At 49.9% G+C, this 16,079-nt stretch overlaps 1 protein-coding gene across 1 annotated transcript in view; it reads left to right on the top strand.

Moving 5' to 3' along the window:
• The window catches only part of LOC140391800 (GRIP and coiled-coil domain-containing protein 2), a 103,801-nt gene that overhangs the window by 33,977 nt on the left and 53,745 nt on the right, over positions 1-16,079 (top strand). The window contains exons 12-15 of the mRNA XM_072476684.1: positions 117-221; positions 3,835-3,997; positions 13,672-13,772; positions 14,443-14,520. Of these exons, the coding sequence (XP_072332785.1) occupies positions 117-221; positions 3,835-3,997; positions 13,672-13,772; positions 14,443-14,520 (447 nt within the window). The remainder of the gene's footprint in view (positions 1-116; positions 222-3,834; positions 3,998-13,671; positions 13,773-14,442; positions 14,521-16,079) is intronic.

Raw genomic sequence — 16,079 nt, forward strand, 5'->3', positions numbered from 1 at the left:
ATAGACATATGCCTTATGTTTTTAGATGCATTGTATGGAATTGTCCAAGTCATTTTCACAAGGATTTACTTTTTCACCCCAAGTTGTCAATATGTATGTTCAAATGTATTCTTCAGGAAAATCATGCACTGTTGAAAGAAGTTGAAGAACTTAAAAAGCAACTTCAAAATGAGAAACACCAGCTGCATCAAACAGCGCAAGAACTGGAACTTGTCAGAAAGGTAGGAAACTTCAAATAACACACAAACTGCAGTCAGTGGGCAGACAGCATCATTTCAATTACTTGACTTCTGCTTGACTAGAATTTACTTTTGTTTGGAAGTGAGATTTACACATGTCTGGATAAATGCATAGGTAGAGTTGTCACCCAAACGTTAGAAATATAAATGTTAACAGGAATGGGGCGGCGGCGGAAGGGGGGCAGTGAGAGTTGGTTGAAGACGGCTTTCTCCTCTAAACCAGAGTCCAAAAAGTCTCAGCATTTTGTAAATCAGGTCTTATGATCTGAAATATGAACATTTTTCCTTTCTCTGCAGATGCTGCCTGGGTTTTAGCATTTTCTCTTTATTTCAGATTTACAGCACACATCTCCAGTAATTTTTCTTTTTATTTCAATCAAGAGTGGGTGAACAATAGTTTTAGAGCAGACAACAATGACTGAAGTGCATCCCTCCCAAGTGTTTACCATAAAAACTTAATTTGACATGATCTGGATCTGATTACAGATCAACTTTGGCTGAGCTTTGCTGTGGTTTAGATCAATGTTCAAAGCTCAACCTACTGGGCTTGCAACCTGACTTAGTTTGGTCCCTTGCTGTAGCGGGGTGATCCTGAGACTTGCTCGAAAGCTTTAGAACCCAATTTTTGGTACAACACGGAAACATATCTAGCAAAATTAAAGCCCTAGACCTTCCAGTCCAGAAATTGCAATTAGTTCATATCCGACAAGAATGGAATAAAAAAGACAGAATATTCTCATGTGTTTAAAAGAAACTTGACATGAATAAAATAATTAACATTGTCATAATCATTGTTAAGGACTCCTAAATCAATGCCAGTGTTTTGGGGCAAAATCTGACCAAAAAATGGTAAAGTGTCAGCCCCGGTGAGAAAAACTGAGCGAATGGCGGGATTTCTCATGGAATCTTGAGCCTCTTGGGGGGGGGGGGGGGGGGGAAACAGTAAGTGGTGTAGTTAACACCATCACTCTGGCAAGACGGGGACTCTTAAAGCTGGAAACCAGCTTCAAACAGATCGAGGTGCCATCTTTACACCCCAACGCTGCAGCCGCATGGCCCCAGATAACCTCACACTTACCTGTGTACCCATGGAGGGATCCCCTCGCATGCCACACACCTGGCCAGACTTGGTGTAAATGACACCGGCCTGATGTCACATTGGTGTCAGTCAAGATTCTGTGAGGCGGGGGGGGGGGGGGTGGGGATCTGGAGAGAGAGTTCTCGCGAATGACATGATACTGTATTAAAATAAGGTTACCGAGCTCCTGGAAGCGGGAGGGGAATTCCAATATCACGCCAGAGAGAATCCAGTTTATTTGAATCTCTCTGGCTTTTGAGCACTCGCTGAGTTTCTCACGGATGGAGAGAGAGGGTTCAAAATCGCCCCCACTGTGTGCATCACTGTTCTAGGAAAAAGGGTAGCATATTTGTATATAACAAGCTCCCACAAACAGCAATGTTGTACTGACTAGACAGTCTGATTTTGTGAAATTAATCGAAGGATAAATATCGGACAGGCAACAAAGGCGTAACTTCCCTGGTCCTCTTTGAATTGTGGCTATGGAATCTTTTAAGTCTAAATGGGTTCTTGGTTCAATGTCGCATCTGAAAGACCTCCAACAGTGTCCCTCAGTACTGCACTGGAGTGTTAGCCTTAGATTTTGGTTTTTGATTTGATTTATTGTCCCATGTACCGAAGTACAGTGAAAAGTATTTTTCTGTGGCCGAGGGAACGTACACAGTACGTACATAGTAGACAAAAGAATAATCAACAGAGAACATTGACAAATGGTACATCGGCAAACAGCGATTGGTTACAGTGCAGAACAAGGGGCCAAACAAAGCAAATACATGAGCAAGAGCAGCATAGCACAGGGTCTCGTGAATATGTTGTTACAGGGAACAGATCAGTCCGAGGGGGAGTCGTTGAGGAGTCTTGTAGCTGTGGGGAAGAAGCTGTCCCTATGTCTGGATGTGCGAGTCTTTAGACTTCTGTACCTTCTGCCTGATGGAAGGGCCTGGAAGAAGGCAATGCTGGGATGGGATGGGTCTCTGATAATGCTGTCAGCCTTCCTGAGGCAGCGGGAGGTGTATACAGAATCAATGTGGGGGTGGCAATCTTATGTGATGAGTTGGGCTGAGTTCACCACAGTCTGCAGTTTTTTGCGATCTTGGACTGTGCAGTTGCATACCATTGATCTTTTGTGTTGAATTCCTGGAGTGAGACTTCAGCTCAGAACTGTCTGACTTGGATGCAAGCATGCTACCAGCTCAGCCACAGCCAAGATTAACCTGTCCTTTTGGGTGGTATTGATTAAATGGTGTATTGATTGGACAATGGGTGCCCACCTGCTCCTCTTCAAATTGTATTTTGAGAACCTTTTAAGTCTACATAAACAGTCAAGTGGCACTTCAGTTTAATATTTCTTTTTTTTTTAATGTATTTTATCACAAACGTGTATCAAAGCAGGTTACAGCACATAAACACCCCGGGAAACATACTTCCAATACAACTATAGTCTGTACAGATTTTCCCCCTTCTTCACTCAAACAGCTCCTCAAACACGGTCACAAACAACACCCACCTTTTCTCAAACCCCTGTGCTGAGCTCCTTTAACTCCTCCTTTATCTTCTCCAACCGCAGGAAGTCATACAGGTCACCCAATCATGCCGCTACCCTCGGTGGTGATGCAAAATTCACGGCCATGCAATCAGAGAGGCGAAGGCCACGACATCGGCCTTCCTCCTCCACTATCCTGGCTAAGACCACAAACACTCCCGCCCAGAATCTTCCCAATTTTTCGCAACTCCATAACATGTGCGTGTGATTCGCAGGCTCCCGCCCACACCTCTCACACTCATCTGCTACCCCCTGAAAGAATCCACTCATTCTTGCCTGAGTCAAATGCACCCTGTGCACCACCTTGAACTGTATCAGACTCATCTTTGCACAAGAGGAGGTCCCGTTTACCCTTCGCAGTGGGCATACTCTCCAATTGATCTCCCCTCCCAACTCCCCTTCTCATTTCTCCTTGATCTTCACCACTCGCTCGCCTCCCTGCTCCCCCAGCCACTTGTATATATCCCCAATTCTTCCCTCTCCTTCCAAATCCAGAAGCAGCAGTTGCTCCAGCAGGGTGTATCCCTGCAACCTAGGGAACCCCCTCCAGATCTTTTACGCAAAGTCCCTAACCTGCAGATACCTGTACTCACTCCCCCTCGGCAGCTCTACCCTCTCCCTTAGCTCCTCCAGACTGGCGAACCCTTCCTCCAAATACAAATCCCTCACCTTGGCCAGCCCCACTTTCCTCCGCCTCCTGCATACACTATCTATCCCCCCCCAGCTCAAACCCACAATTCACTTTAATATTTCAACCACCAATTGGAACCTCTGGTGCTCCATAGGGTGCACTGAAATGTCAATCTAGATTGTGTGCCGAAACTCCTTAGTGGGGCTCGATTTCATATTTGTGAAATAAATCCATCAATACATCACTATTCATGCAATACACGCTATTTGAAATCTAAAAATGCCATGCAAAAGCTGTTATTCTGATGTTCCAATCAAACACACTGTTCCAAATGTGTTACTAGGATGCTCAAAAAAGCACTTTAATGGACATGGAGATTGCAGACTATGAGCGTTTTGTGAAAGAATTGAATCAGAAAATTATTGATCGAGACAACCGGATTGTAGAAGTAGTAGAAGAAATGACATCATACAAACAGAAACTAGAAACCATGGAATGTGAAATAAGTAAGTTCAGTAGTTTGAGTACTTTGAACATTTTATTTTACTGATTAAACATGGAGTCAAAAAAGAAACTTGGAACGACATGCTACATTCACACACTTTCCTGGTTTCCACTTGTATATCATAATGGAGCAATAGAATACCTAAATGTCTTCAACAATTCACAGGCTGTTCCTAGGCTGTGGCCTGCAATGACGTGAATCCTCCATGACCCTCGTCAACATTCTCTTATCTCATTGAAAAATATAATCAAATTTGTTAAATGTGATTTATGTTCAACAAATCTGTATCAACTTTCCTTAATTGTTTCACATTTTGTCCATGGGACTGTTCATTTATCTCAAATTACTGTTTCTAAAAGCTTTCTCACCATCAAGGTTAAACTAACTGGCCTGTATTTTGGGGATTTATCCTTGCATCTTTTTTTTGAACAGTGGTGTAACTTTTGAAATTCTCTAGTCCTCTGGCACCACCCCTGTATCTAAACAGAATTGAAAAATTATGACCAGTGTGTAGCACTGTCAATATGACGCGAGGCAGGTTGAGGTAATGTCAATTGAAGGCTTTATTAAGCAGAACTTTATCCCCAGCAGCGTGGTTACAGAATGCAACTGCTGAGGAAAATGGAGGGAAAAACTGGGTTCTTATACCGGCATTTCTGGGTGGAGTCCAGTAGGTGGCAGATCCTATCCGGACCTGGCATCCCTCCACCAATAGCCTGTCGACACATGATGTACCGTATTACCCCTAATATATACCACCACATTCACCCCTTGTTGAAAAAAAAAACCCGGCGGGATGGTGGTTCGCATGGTGGTAGGGGTTTACAGAGTCGGTACTGTGCCGTAACTTTGAACAAAACACAAAATTATCGCTTCAACAGGGCCAACGGGCCAAACAGGGTCGGCATGATGCCATAACTATAACAAGACACAATAACTGAAAACGTTGAGAGTTAAAGTGATTCGATGAGCCGGATGGGCGCCCTGGTCGTCCTTTCCGATCGTCTCGGGCGTGGTGGTGATGGCGCTGGCTCGAGTTGCGTCGACTCTGGGAGCGTAGCGCTGTCCCCTGTGTCCTTACTCCTGGGCGGGTCTGGGAGGAGAACCGAACCCCCCGGGAAGGGGGTGGCTGCGGGATGAACCGGCGGGAGTGAGGAGGTGGTGATTGGCGTTGGGGGGGGTGTGGTTAGCTCCGGCGGGCACCAGATCTCGCAGGGAGACCGTGTCCTGTCGCCCATCGGGGTACTCCACATAGGCGTATTGCGGGTTGGCGTGAAGGAGATGCACCCGTTCCACCAACGGATCTGACTTGTGCGCCCGCACATGTTTCCAGAGCAGAATGGGTCCCGGAGCTGCTAGCCAGGTCGGAAGTGGCGTTCCAGAGGAGGACTTTCTAGGAAAGAGGAGGAGGCGCTCGTGAGGCGTTTGATTCGTGGTGGTGCACAGCAGGGACCGGATAGACTGAAGGGCATCCGGGAGGACTTCCTGCCAGCGGGAAATTGGGAGGCTCCTAGACCGGAGGGCCAGCAGGACGGCCTTCCAGACCGTTCCATTCTCCCTTTCTACCTGCCCGTTCCCCCGGGGGTTGTAACTGGTCGTCCTGCTCGAGGCTATGCCCCTGCTGAGCAGGAATTGACGCAGTTCGTCACTCATAAAGGAGGACCGCCTGTCGCTATGGATATAGTCGGGGAAACCGAACAGTGTAAAAATGGTACCGAGGGCTTTAATGACCGTGGACGCAGTCATGTCGGGGCAGGGGATGGCGAAAGGGAAACAGGAGTATTCGTCAACGATGTTCAGGAAGTACGCGTTGCGATCGGTGGAGGGGAGGGGGCCTTTGAAATCCAAACTGAGGCGTTCAAAGGGTCGAGAGGCCTTAGCCAGGTGCGCTCTATCTGGCCTGAAAAAGTGCGGTTTGCACTCAGCGCAGATCTGGCAGTTTCTGGTGACTGTTCGGACGTCCTCGACGGGAGTAAGGGAGGTTGCGGGCCTTAAGGAAGTGGTAGAAACGAGTGACCCCCGGGTGGCAGAGGTCCTCGTGGAAGGCTTGTAGACGGTCCACTTGTACATTGGCACATGTGCCGCGAGATAGGGCATCGGATGGCTCGTTCAGCTTTCCGGGACGATTCAAGATCTCATAATTGAAGGTGGAGAGTTCGATCCTCCACCGCAAGATCTTGTCGTTCTTGATCTTGCCCCGCTGTGCATTATCGAACATGAAGGCAACCGACCGTTGGTCAGTGAGGAGAGTGAATCTCCTACCGGCCAGGTAATGCCTCCAGTGTCGCACAGCTTCCACTATTGCTTGTGCCTCCTTTTCCACTGAGGAGTGGCGGCTTTCTGAAGCGTGGAGGGTTCAAGAGAAGAAGGCCACGGGTTTTCCTGCTTGGTTGAGGGTGGCCGCCAGAGCTACATCCGATGCGTCGCCCTCGACCTGGAAGGGGAGGGACTCGTCGATGGCGCGCATCGTGGCCTTTGCGATATCCGTTTTGATGCGGCTAAAGGCCTGGCATGCCTCTGTTGTCAGGGGAAAAGTAGTGGACTGGATTAGTGCACAGGCCTTGTCTGTGTACTGGGGGACCCACTGGGCGTAATACGAAAAGAAGCCCAGGCAACGTTTCAGGGCTTTGGCACAGTGGGGGAGAGGGAACTCCATGAGGGGGCGCATGCGTTCAGGGTCGGGGCCTATCACTCCATTACGCACTACGTAGCCCAGGATGGCTAGACGATCAGTGCGGAACACGCATTTTTCTTTGTTGTAAGTGGGGTTCAGGGCGTGAGCGGTCTGGAGGAATTTTTGGAGGTTGGCGTCGTGGTCCTGCTGGTCGTGGCCGCAGATGGTGACATTGTCAAGGTATGGGAACGTGGCCTGTAAACCGTGCTGGTCAACCATTCGGTCCATCTCTCGTTGGAAGACCGAGACTCCGTTCGTGACGCCGAATGGAACCCTTAAAAAGTGGTATAACCGCCCGTCTGCTTCGAAGGCAATATAGTTGCGGTCACCGGGACGGATGGTGAGCTGGTGGTAGGCGGACTTGAGGTCCACGGTGGAAAAGACCTTGTACTGTGCAATCCGATTGACCATGTCGGATATGCGGGGGAGAGGGTACGCATCTAGCTGAGTGTACCTGTTGATGGTCTGACTATAGTCGATGACCATCCTGTTTCTCCCCGGTCTTAACAACTACCACCTGGGCTCTCCAGGGACTGTTGCTAGCCTGGATGATGCCTTCCTTCAGCAGCCTCTGGACTTCGGACTGGATAAATGCTCGGTCCTGGGCGCTGTACCGTCTGCTCCTTGTGGCGACGGGTTTGCAATCCGGTGTGAGGTTCGCAAACAAGGAAGGCGGTTCAACCTTGAGGGTCACGAGGCCGCAGACAGTCAGTGGGGGTATAGGGCCGCCAAATTTAAATGTTAAACTCTGGAGGTTGCATTGGCAGTCCAACCCTAGGAGTGTGGACGCACAGAGATGGGGGAGGACATACAGCCGGTAATTTCGGAACTCCCTCCCCTGCACCGTTAGGTTAGCGATGCAGAACCCCGTGATCTGAACGGAGTGGGATCCCGCGCCAGGAAAATTTTCTGGGTGCTTGGTCGAATTACGAGGGAACAGCGCCTTACCGTGTCCGGATGAATGAAGCTCTCCGTGCTCCCAGAGTCGATAAGACACGGCGTCTCGTAGCCATTCACTAGGACTGTGGTGGTTGCAGTCTGGAGCGTCCGAGGTCGCAACTGGTCGAGGGTCGTCGAAGCCAGACGTGGTTGTTGAAGTTGAGCATCGTAATCAGGCAGTATGTGGCCGTCTGAGTCGGGGTTCTTCAGCCAAGATGGTGGCGTCCACGGACCGAGCGCGATCAGGGGTGGACAAAATGGCGGCGCCCATCTCTCCTTCGTGGCGTCCGTTGGTCACACGTGGATCGCTGGGGGTGCTGGGTCTGTGGTCCCGTTTCTTCCCCGGAGATAGCGGCGACCCCGCGGGACTTGCACACCGTCGCGAAGTGGCCTTTCTTCCCGCAGCTTTTGCAGGTAGCCGCGCGGGCCGGGCATCGCTGCCGAGGGTGTTTTGGCTGGCTGCAAAAATAGCAGCAGGCCCCCCCCCGGTTGGTCTGGTGTTTTGGCCGCGCAGGTTTGCGGGGGTAGGGGGGGGGTCGGAGAGTCGACCTCAGCGGGGGTCCACGGAGCCCAAGGGGCTGTAGTGCGGTCGGGGGCGTAGGCGCGGGCGTTACGCGAGGCCACATCGAGGGATGCCGCCAGGACCCGAGCTTCTGTAAGTCCCAGAGATTCTTTCTCCAGAAGCCTCTGGCGGATCTGGGAAGAGGCCAAACCTGCCACATGCGCATCGCGGACCAGGAGCTCTGTGTGTTCACTCGCCGTTACCGCCGGGCAGTTGCAGTTTCGACCCAGGATCTGCAGGGCGTTATAAAACTCGTCCAGCGATTTTCCCCCGGAAATTGCCGTCGTGTGGCGAGCTGGTAGCGAGCAAAAACCTGGTTGGTGGGCCGGATGTAGATATACTTCAGCGCGGCGATGGCACCGGTGAAACCGTCCTCGTCCTCGATAAGGGAGTAGACGTCAGGACTCACCCTGGAATAGAGGACCTGCATCTTTTGTTCGTCAGTCGGTGTGCCGGGGGCCGTTCGGAGGTAGCCCTCAAAGCATGCCATCCAGTGTTTGAAGATAGAGGCCGAGTTAGCTGTTTGGGGTGCGATGCGCAGGCACTCCGGAGTGATTCGGAGCTCCATGTTCCCACGTCGTTTTCTTCAATTTAAATTCTGCTTAATAAATTGTAGCACCGTCAATATGATGTGAGGCAGGTTAAGGTAATGTCAATTGAAGGCTTTATTAAACAGAACTTTATCCCCAGCAGCGTGGTTACAGAATGCAACTGCTGAGGGAAATGGAGGGAAAAACTGGGTTCTTATACCGGCATTTCTGGGTGGAGCCCAGTAGGTGGCAGATCCTATCAGGACCTGGCATCCCTCCACCAATAGCCTGTCGACATGTGGTGCACCGTATTACCCCTAATACATACCACCATACAGTGCCTGTGCAATTTTCACCCTACTTGCCTCATACATCTCATTCCAATCCTGGTGACTTAATAACATTAAGTACCAGCGGTCATTCTAATAACTCCTTTTTATCGATATTTAGTCCATCTAATGTCTTACCTGCCTCGCATTTTCACACTGACTTTGGCAGCAGCACCTTCTTTGGTAAAGTACACGTTTTGTACCTCAATCATGGCATCTACATCCATGGGTAAATCCCATTTGTAGTCTGAAATCAGCCATACTCCTTTAAGTACTATTTAATTATATGTGTATGGAAGGCTTTGGAATAGTTTTATGTTGACTGTCAATCTGCTCATACTCTTTGCTGCTTTTACTTAATTTTTCACTTCCCCTCTGAGCTTGTGATATTTTCTATGCTCTAAACAGCAGGTCCATATAAAATTAGGAAAAAGGCATGGGGTGAAATTAGTCTTTGGCAATAGTGCAAACTGAGTGATGAGTCAAATAAAGGAAAACTGGTGGCAGGTACAACAGCTGCAGATTCCCCAGGGAATCAACATAGTCTGTGTAGTGCCACTACAAGTGGTGCTTCACAAACAAATCACTCCTTGAGTAGTGAATCTGGACTTTTCTTCACCGTTAGGTTTATACTTGTTATGAATTTATTTTAATGCAAAGTCTAATATTTTATTTTTAGGAAAGGGCTAAATGTGCATGCAGCTTGACAATATTTCTGGGGCGGGATTCTCCGACCCCCCCGCCGGGTCAGCGAATCGCCAGGGTTGGCATGAATCCCGCCCCCGCCGTTCTCCGAATTCTCCGACCCCCCCCCCCCCCCCCCCCCAAAAAAATTGCCCCGGTGTGAATCGCGCCACCCGCCTCGGAGAAGGGCAATGACCGGCGCGACTCTATGGGCCCCGGGGCTGCCCGAATTCCCCCGGCCGGATGGGCCGAAGTCCCTCCGACGTGACCACAGCACCCCTCCATTGCACATCCACCCGCGGCACAACGGGCCAGGCTCACACGGTCGCCGGTGGAAGCGTGTCTAGTGCAGGCCATGGAGTATGATGTCAACCCGCCCTGCGATGAGCTCCTGGCTGTACATCGTTGGACAATGTCTGCCCCATGGTCACAGTACCACCCTCCACCCGGACCATCCCTGCATGCGGCCGTGACACTGCAGCGCACTGTCCCGTCTTCTGCCCGGGGGGATGGCGAGGGCAACCCGGGGGGAGAGGGGGGGCACACTCACCTGAGGCTGACGTAATACCACCCCTCACACACACACACTGTCGCTCACTGCACACCACACCCCTGCACGCATCGGATGGAGCACAAAGGCAGCTTCTGTAGGTGTGAGAGTGATTTTAATAACAAACCGTGCATACACGTGCCCGAGCCCCTATAACTCATCTGTGCCCTGCACCCGTGCCAACTTACTCAGTGTCTAATTGTTTGGCCTTACGCGCCTTTGACTACGTCCAGGTGGTTTCCCCAGACAGTGCTGCAGAACTGGAGGTGGACTCCTGTGATTCCTCCTCTGTAACTCGGGATCCCTTTGGCGGCCGTTTCCTGGGGCGGCCCGGCCGGGATGGGCCAGGTTGCGGCTCGGGTGACTGGGATGGCGAGCTGCCAACCTGTCCTGCCCGTTGCACACCAGATGCACCTGGGACGGAAGGGGGTGGTCCAGCCTCTACATGGGTCGGGGATGCAAACGGACCGACCATCTGATGCCCCCCCCCCGCCGACACCTGGCGCTGCCAGTCCTGGAGGCCCACCCTGGTATCAACAAGGGTCTGCAGGTTTGCAGCCATGGAGCTCAGCGAGTTGGCCATCGCTGTCTGGGCGACGCCGGCCAGCACCTGGGCAATGGCGCCGATGCCCTCAGCGAAGGCCTGCTAAGACTGGGCCATGGCCTGCTGGGACTGGGCCACTGCCTGCAGAGACTGGGCCATGGCCTGCTGAGACTGGGCCACGGCATTGTGCGCCTCTGCCATCTGCCGCTGGCTCTGGTTCATGGCTTCCTGTGAGAAAAAATGCCTGCCCGGAAAGCCCCAGGTCTTGCATACTGCTCCCCATGTCTGACACCGTCACCCCCATTGCCTCCACCGCGGATGCCACCCTTGCGGTTTCGGCCTGGGTGGCACGCATGACCGGCACCACTCCCAGCTCCTGGACGCGGGTGGACTCCCCCCGGGTCAATGGGTGGATGTGGTAACTCCAGGAACCCGGGACCCATCTGGGCGGCAGATGGTTGCATGCCCGGCCCCTCGGCTACTCCTACCTCCACCTGCTGTACCGGTACCGCTGTGTTGTGCGCACCAGTGAGTGTACCAGAAGCCTCATCGCTGAAGTGCCCAACCGAGGTGAGTGTCTCTGCGATGGTGGAGGGTGTTGGAGATAGCAGTGGCGTTGTGTGCGTGCTCCTCGTCCGACCGAGAGTCCATGGTCCCCTGGGTTGGCGGTTCCTGTCCACCCGACCCCTGGGTAGGGGTGCCCTGAGTGGGGGTGCCCTGGCTCGGCTGCGGCGGGGGCCTGTGGCTGCCCCCCTCGTCGGGGGTGTCGCCCGCCTGCGTTGCCACACTCGCTCGAGACGGGGGTGTCGTCTTCCTCGTGCTCCGGGTCTGTCCCTGTCTCGTGGCCGCCCTGGGGCGTCCTGGGGGCATCATATGCCGGAGGGGCCGGGTCTCTCCCTGTCTCGTGGGCGTCCTGGGGGCGTCGTATGCCAGAGGGGCCGGGTCTCTCCCTGTCTCCTGGCTGCCCTGGATCGTCCTCGGGGCGGTCGGCATCCGCGGGGACGGGTGCCTCAATGTTTGTTCCTGCAATACGCAGTACAGCGCATGCATGGTTAGACACGCAGGCGGTGATCGGGGATATGGGGGAGGGGGGATATGGGGGAAGGGGAATATAGGGGGCTATGGGGGAGGAGGGATATGGGGGAAGGGGTACGGGCCGTGGGGGGTCTCACTTGGTGGTGCGCCCCCGACCTCTGCTTCCGCAACCTCCCGGTCCTCGGGTCCGCCTGCGAGTTCCAGGGCCCTCTCCTCATGGATGGTGAGTGGTCTCTCATCAGCTGGGCCCCCTCTGGTCCTCTCACGCTCCCTGTAGTTGTATGCGCGCTTCCCCTGTGGGGGGCGGGCGGGTGGGTGGCAGGGATAAAGGGCAGCAGTGTTAGGCAGAGATATACATACAGGCCAGCGGTTGTGTGTATATTGGCAGAGGTGCGCAGCACATCCTGCCACTGCAGCCTGCATGGGTGGGTGCAGCCATGTCAGTTGCGCATGGGGCTGCGCCGCACATTGGTGGGGGGGGTACTCACCCTGGCTGCCCTGACAAGGTCATTGACCTTCTTGTGGCACTGGGCGCCTGTCCTTGCTGTTACGGCCACAGCGCTGACGGCCTCTGCCACCTCCCTCCACAGGCGCCGGCTGAGGCGTGGGGCGACCCTGCGGCCGTGTCCAGGGTACAGGGCCTTCCTCCTTTGCTCCACTGCGTCCAGGAGCGCCTCGATGTCGCGATGGCAGCGGGCGGCCATCTTGACGGCTCTCCGGGGGGGGGGGGGGGGGGGGGCGTCTTTTGTGCTGTGATGCCACTCGGTGTGAAGGGTGATGCCGTTGCGAATGGCGTCATGCCGCTGCCAGCCCAATCCAGGCCAGAGAATTTGTGCCGTTTCGGGGAGCCCGCCGCCGGAGTGGTCCGCGCCATTTTTGCCGCCAGGTTCCGACGATCGCGCCGATTATCAGAGAACCCCGCCCCTGATGATTCTTCCAAAAACACTGTTTGCTAGAAATCATTACTTAAGATTTATTATGTGTCAGGGTTTAGAGAACACCAAAGTACATCATGGAGTTCACCTGACCCACAACTTTTAATAGATTTTGGTTATGGAAAGCACAAGGGCCCACTTTACAGGTGTGATGCAACAGAGATCTAAAGTATTTTTAAACAAAACCATAATAATCACTTATTGTCACAAGTAGGCTTCAATGAAGTTACTGTGAAAAGCCCCTAGTCGCCACATTCCAGCGCCTGTTCAGGGAGGCTGGTACGGGAATTGAACCCACACTGCTGCCTTGTTCTGCATTAAAGGCCAGCTGTTTAGCCCACTGTGCTAAACCAGCCCCTAAATGTTTATTCTATGAATCCAGTTTACATTTTTATAAACACACAGTAAACATCTTATCAACCACCAACACTGATACAATACTCTATAGGTAACCCTTAATAACTTTCCTAACAACATCCATAAGCCAAAGACCCTTTTTAACAAAGACAGTAGGTTTGCATTCCTTACAGAAACAGGTATTTCTTTGACATCATCAAGCAATCTGGAGATATTATTTAGCATGCAGAGCGAGAGACCAAAATACATCTCCTTGGTTTGAACGCAGCTCTCCAACTGAAGACAAATCTAAAACTCAGAGCCAAAAACAGTTTCCAGCTCAAAACGAAAGTAAAAAGCAGAGCCAGAGCCCAGCTCCACCCACACACTGACATCACTGCAGCCACTTGAGAAGACAAACATTTCTTAAAGTGACATTCCCATGATAGATTATTGTAAATAAGCTATTGTCCAATTTAAGATCTACGTTAATCTTTTCAACAGATGACATAATATGATCCCTGTAAGAGAAGTATGATTATATGGTTATGTTGCAGAATCACTTCAGGCAACCTTGGAGGAGCACAAAGAGAAAAATACCAAGATGAAACAAATCCTAGTGAAAACAAAAAAGGAACTTACAGATTCAAAAAGAGCAGTGAGTAACATGAATATGTCCAACACAATCTTAATCACTGAAAATATATTTTGACTACAGAAATTTACTGCTTGTAAATTTATTCATAATTAAGTACAATATAGAAGTAACATCTTAGTTTCCTAGCGGTCACATTTCAGAAAGTGATTTATATCTGTGCAGTGGGATCTAATTGCAACAGGATGGTTGCTGCGACTTGGAATATCTACAGTTCTGCGGGAAGCTCTTACATATATGACAAGTATTCTTTACTCTTAAATGTGGGTGTTTGTAAGACAGCGAAAGCAGTTTGCGGCTTTGGGGAGTGGGGTTAATAAGAAATACACAAAAGAATACCCAAATAAGGTGAAACACTGGAGACAACCTCAGAAAAACTAAAGCTCAAAATGAGTATTGCACGTTCAATTTAACCATGATTCCAAGATAATAGACATCTCAGGTTGACCATTTTTTACGTATAAACCATGTGTAAAAAAATAATGCAAAATTTGGGCAGATTGTGGGGAGGAGTGGATATTGGTATATATTAAATACTGTAGAATACAAAAGGCAATCTTACACATTATTCAGATTTTAATTACATCTCCTCATCAAAAGGAGTTTATCCTTTAATTTTGACTCATGCAATTTGACAAACAACTATATAACTGACACGGTATTATGGTTTTAGGAAGGAGAACAATCAGCTCTACAAGCTTTTATTAAAAGCGAACTGGAAGCAAGCCAACAGCAAGTGGAAAATTACAAGGTACCTTTTTAATCTGAAAATTTTCAACTAAATTCTTGGACATGTACCCTATCAAAAGGGTTGTTATGAATAGTAATTAGTTTGGTCTTGTTTATTAACTGTTCAACTTTTTCTATTTTTGTGCAACGTTTGACCTTCCTGTTCCATACATCGGATTCGGGAAGTGGAAGTGACTTTTGTCGCGCTGAGATTTGTACAGTGTTTTCCTTTGTACATGTCAAGGGGCTGGTTTAGCGCAGTGGGCTAAACAGCTGGCTTGTAATTGTCATGTGAGAGTACCTTTAAGAAATGAGTGTTAATCAGTGATGTCAGAGTGTGGGTTGAGCTGGGCTGACTGTCAGCTTTGTACTTTTGTTTTAGGCTGTTTGCTGCAGGGTATGTTTTAGTTTCATTTTCAGAGCTGGATAGCTGCAGTCACAGCCAGAAGGTGTACGAGTCTCTCTGTATTCTAAAGACTGCAAATCGATCCTTTGGTGATTTAAAACTAATAACTGCTCTCAGTGGTGACGTTAACCTGATGTGCTCCTGTTTAAAGTTTTTTTTTTAAAGTCTTATGGATGTTAAAAGGACAGCTTGAGGATTACTTAGTGTTGTATTCTTTGGGGGTTATATTTGAATTGATGGTTGCTAAGATGTTCACTGTGTTTTAAAAAGGTTAACTTGAGTTCATAGAATAAATGTTGTTTTGCTTTAAAAAATACTTTGCCATTTCTGCTGTACCACACCTGTAGAGTGGGCCGTGTGCTCCCCATACCACAATCTATTAAAAGTTGTGGATCAGGTGAACTCCATGATACACTTTGGGGTTCTCTAAACCCTGGCCCATAACGTAATGCAGAACAATGCCAGCAGCGTGGGTTCAATTCCCGTACCGACCTCCCCAAACAGGTGCCGGAATGTGGTGACTAGGGACTTTTCACAGTTACTTCATTGAAGCCTACTTGTGACAATAAGCAATTATTATTATTATTAGGTAATGGGCCTTACCTTGTTAGTGTGCCTGTAGAATTTTTCTTGTGTAAAATAACACAAAAGGGAAGATCCGAAGAACTACAGATCAATGAGCCTAAGATCTGATGTAGGAAAAGTATTCAAGGCATCAGATAAAGAAAACAATAAACACCTATATTGGTGCAGTGTGTTCAAAGAGAATCAGCGTAGAACTATGGGAGGGAGTTATTTTGGAGTTCCTAAAGAAGCCGAGCTGACAGCAGAACTTTACTGGATGTTGGGCAGAATCTGCCGCTCCTGCTAGCAGTAGCAATTGTGGCGCATGGGGGCATTTAAATTGGCATGACGATAAAAAATCAGTTTACTGACAGCAGGATAGATAAACTGTCGGAATTTTTTTCTTGCTTTCAAGGTGGGTTAAAGGTGGGTTGAAGTTCAAGTTCCTGACGACCAATGTCAAGAGCTCCATTTGCATGCCTTAGTATGTTTTGAATGGTCATTAAGCAGCCACCTCGTGGGAACAAATTCCCTCTCCAAAGTAAGACTTTGAGGTCAGTGGACGCTGCTTTCGCCTTGCAGTTAACCATTCATTCTTTCACATCTGGTGC

Source organism: Scyliorhinus torazame, chromosome 15, assembly GCF_047496885.1.
Source record: "Scyliorhinus torazame isolate Kashiwa2021f chromosome 15, sScyTor2.1, whole genome shotgun sequence".
NCBI classification, from domain to species: domain Eukaryota; kingdom Metazoa; phylum Chordata; class Chondrichthyes; order Carcharhiniformes; family Scyliorhinidae; genus Scyliorhinus; species Scyliorhinus torazame.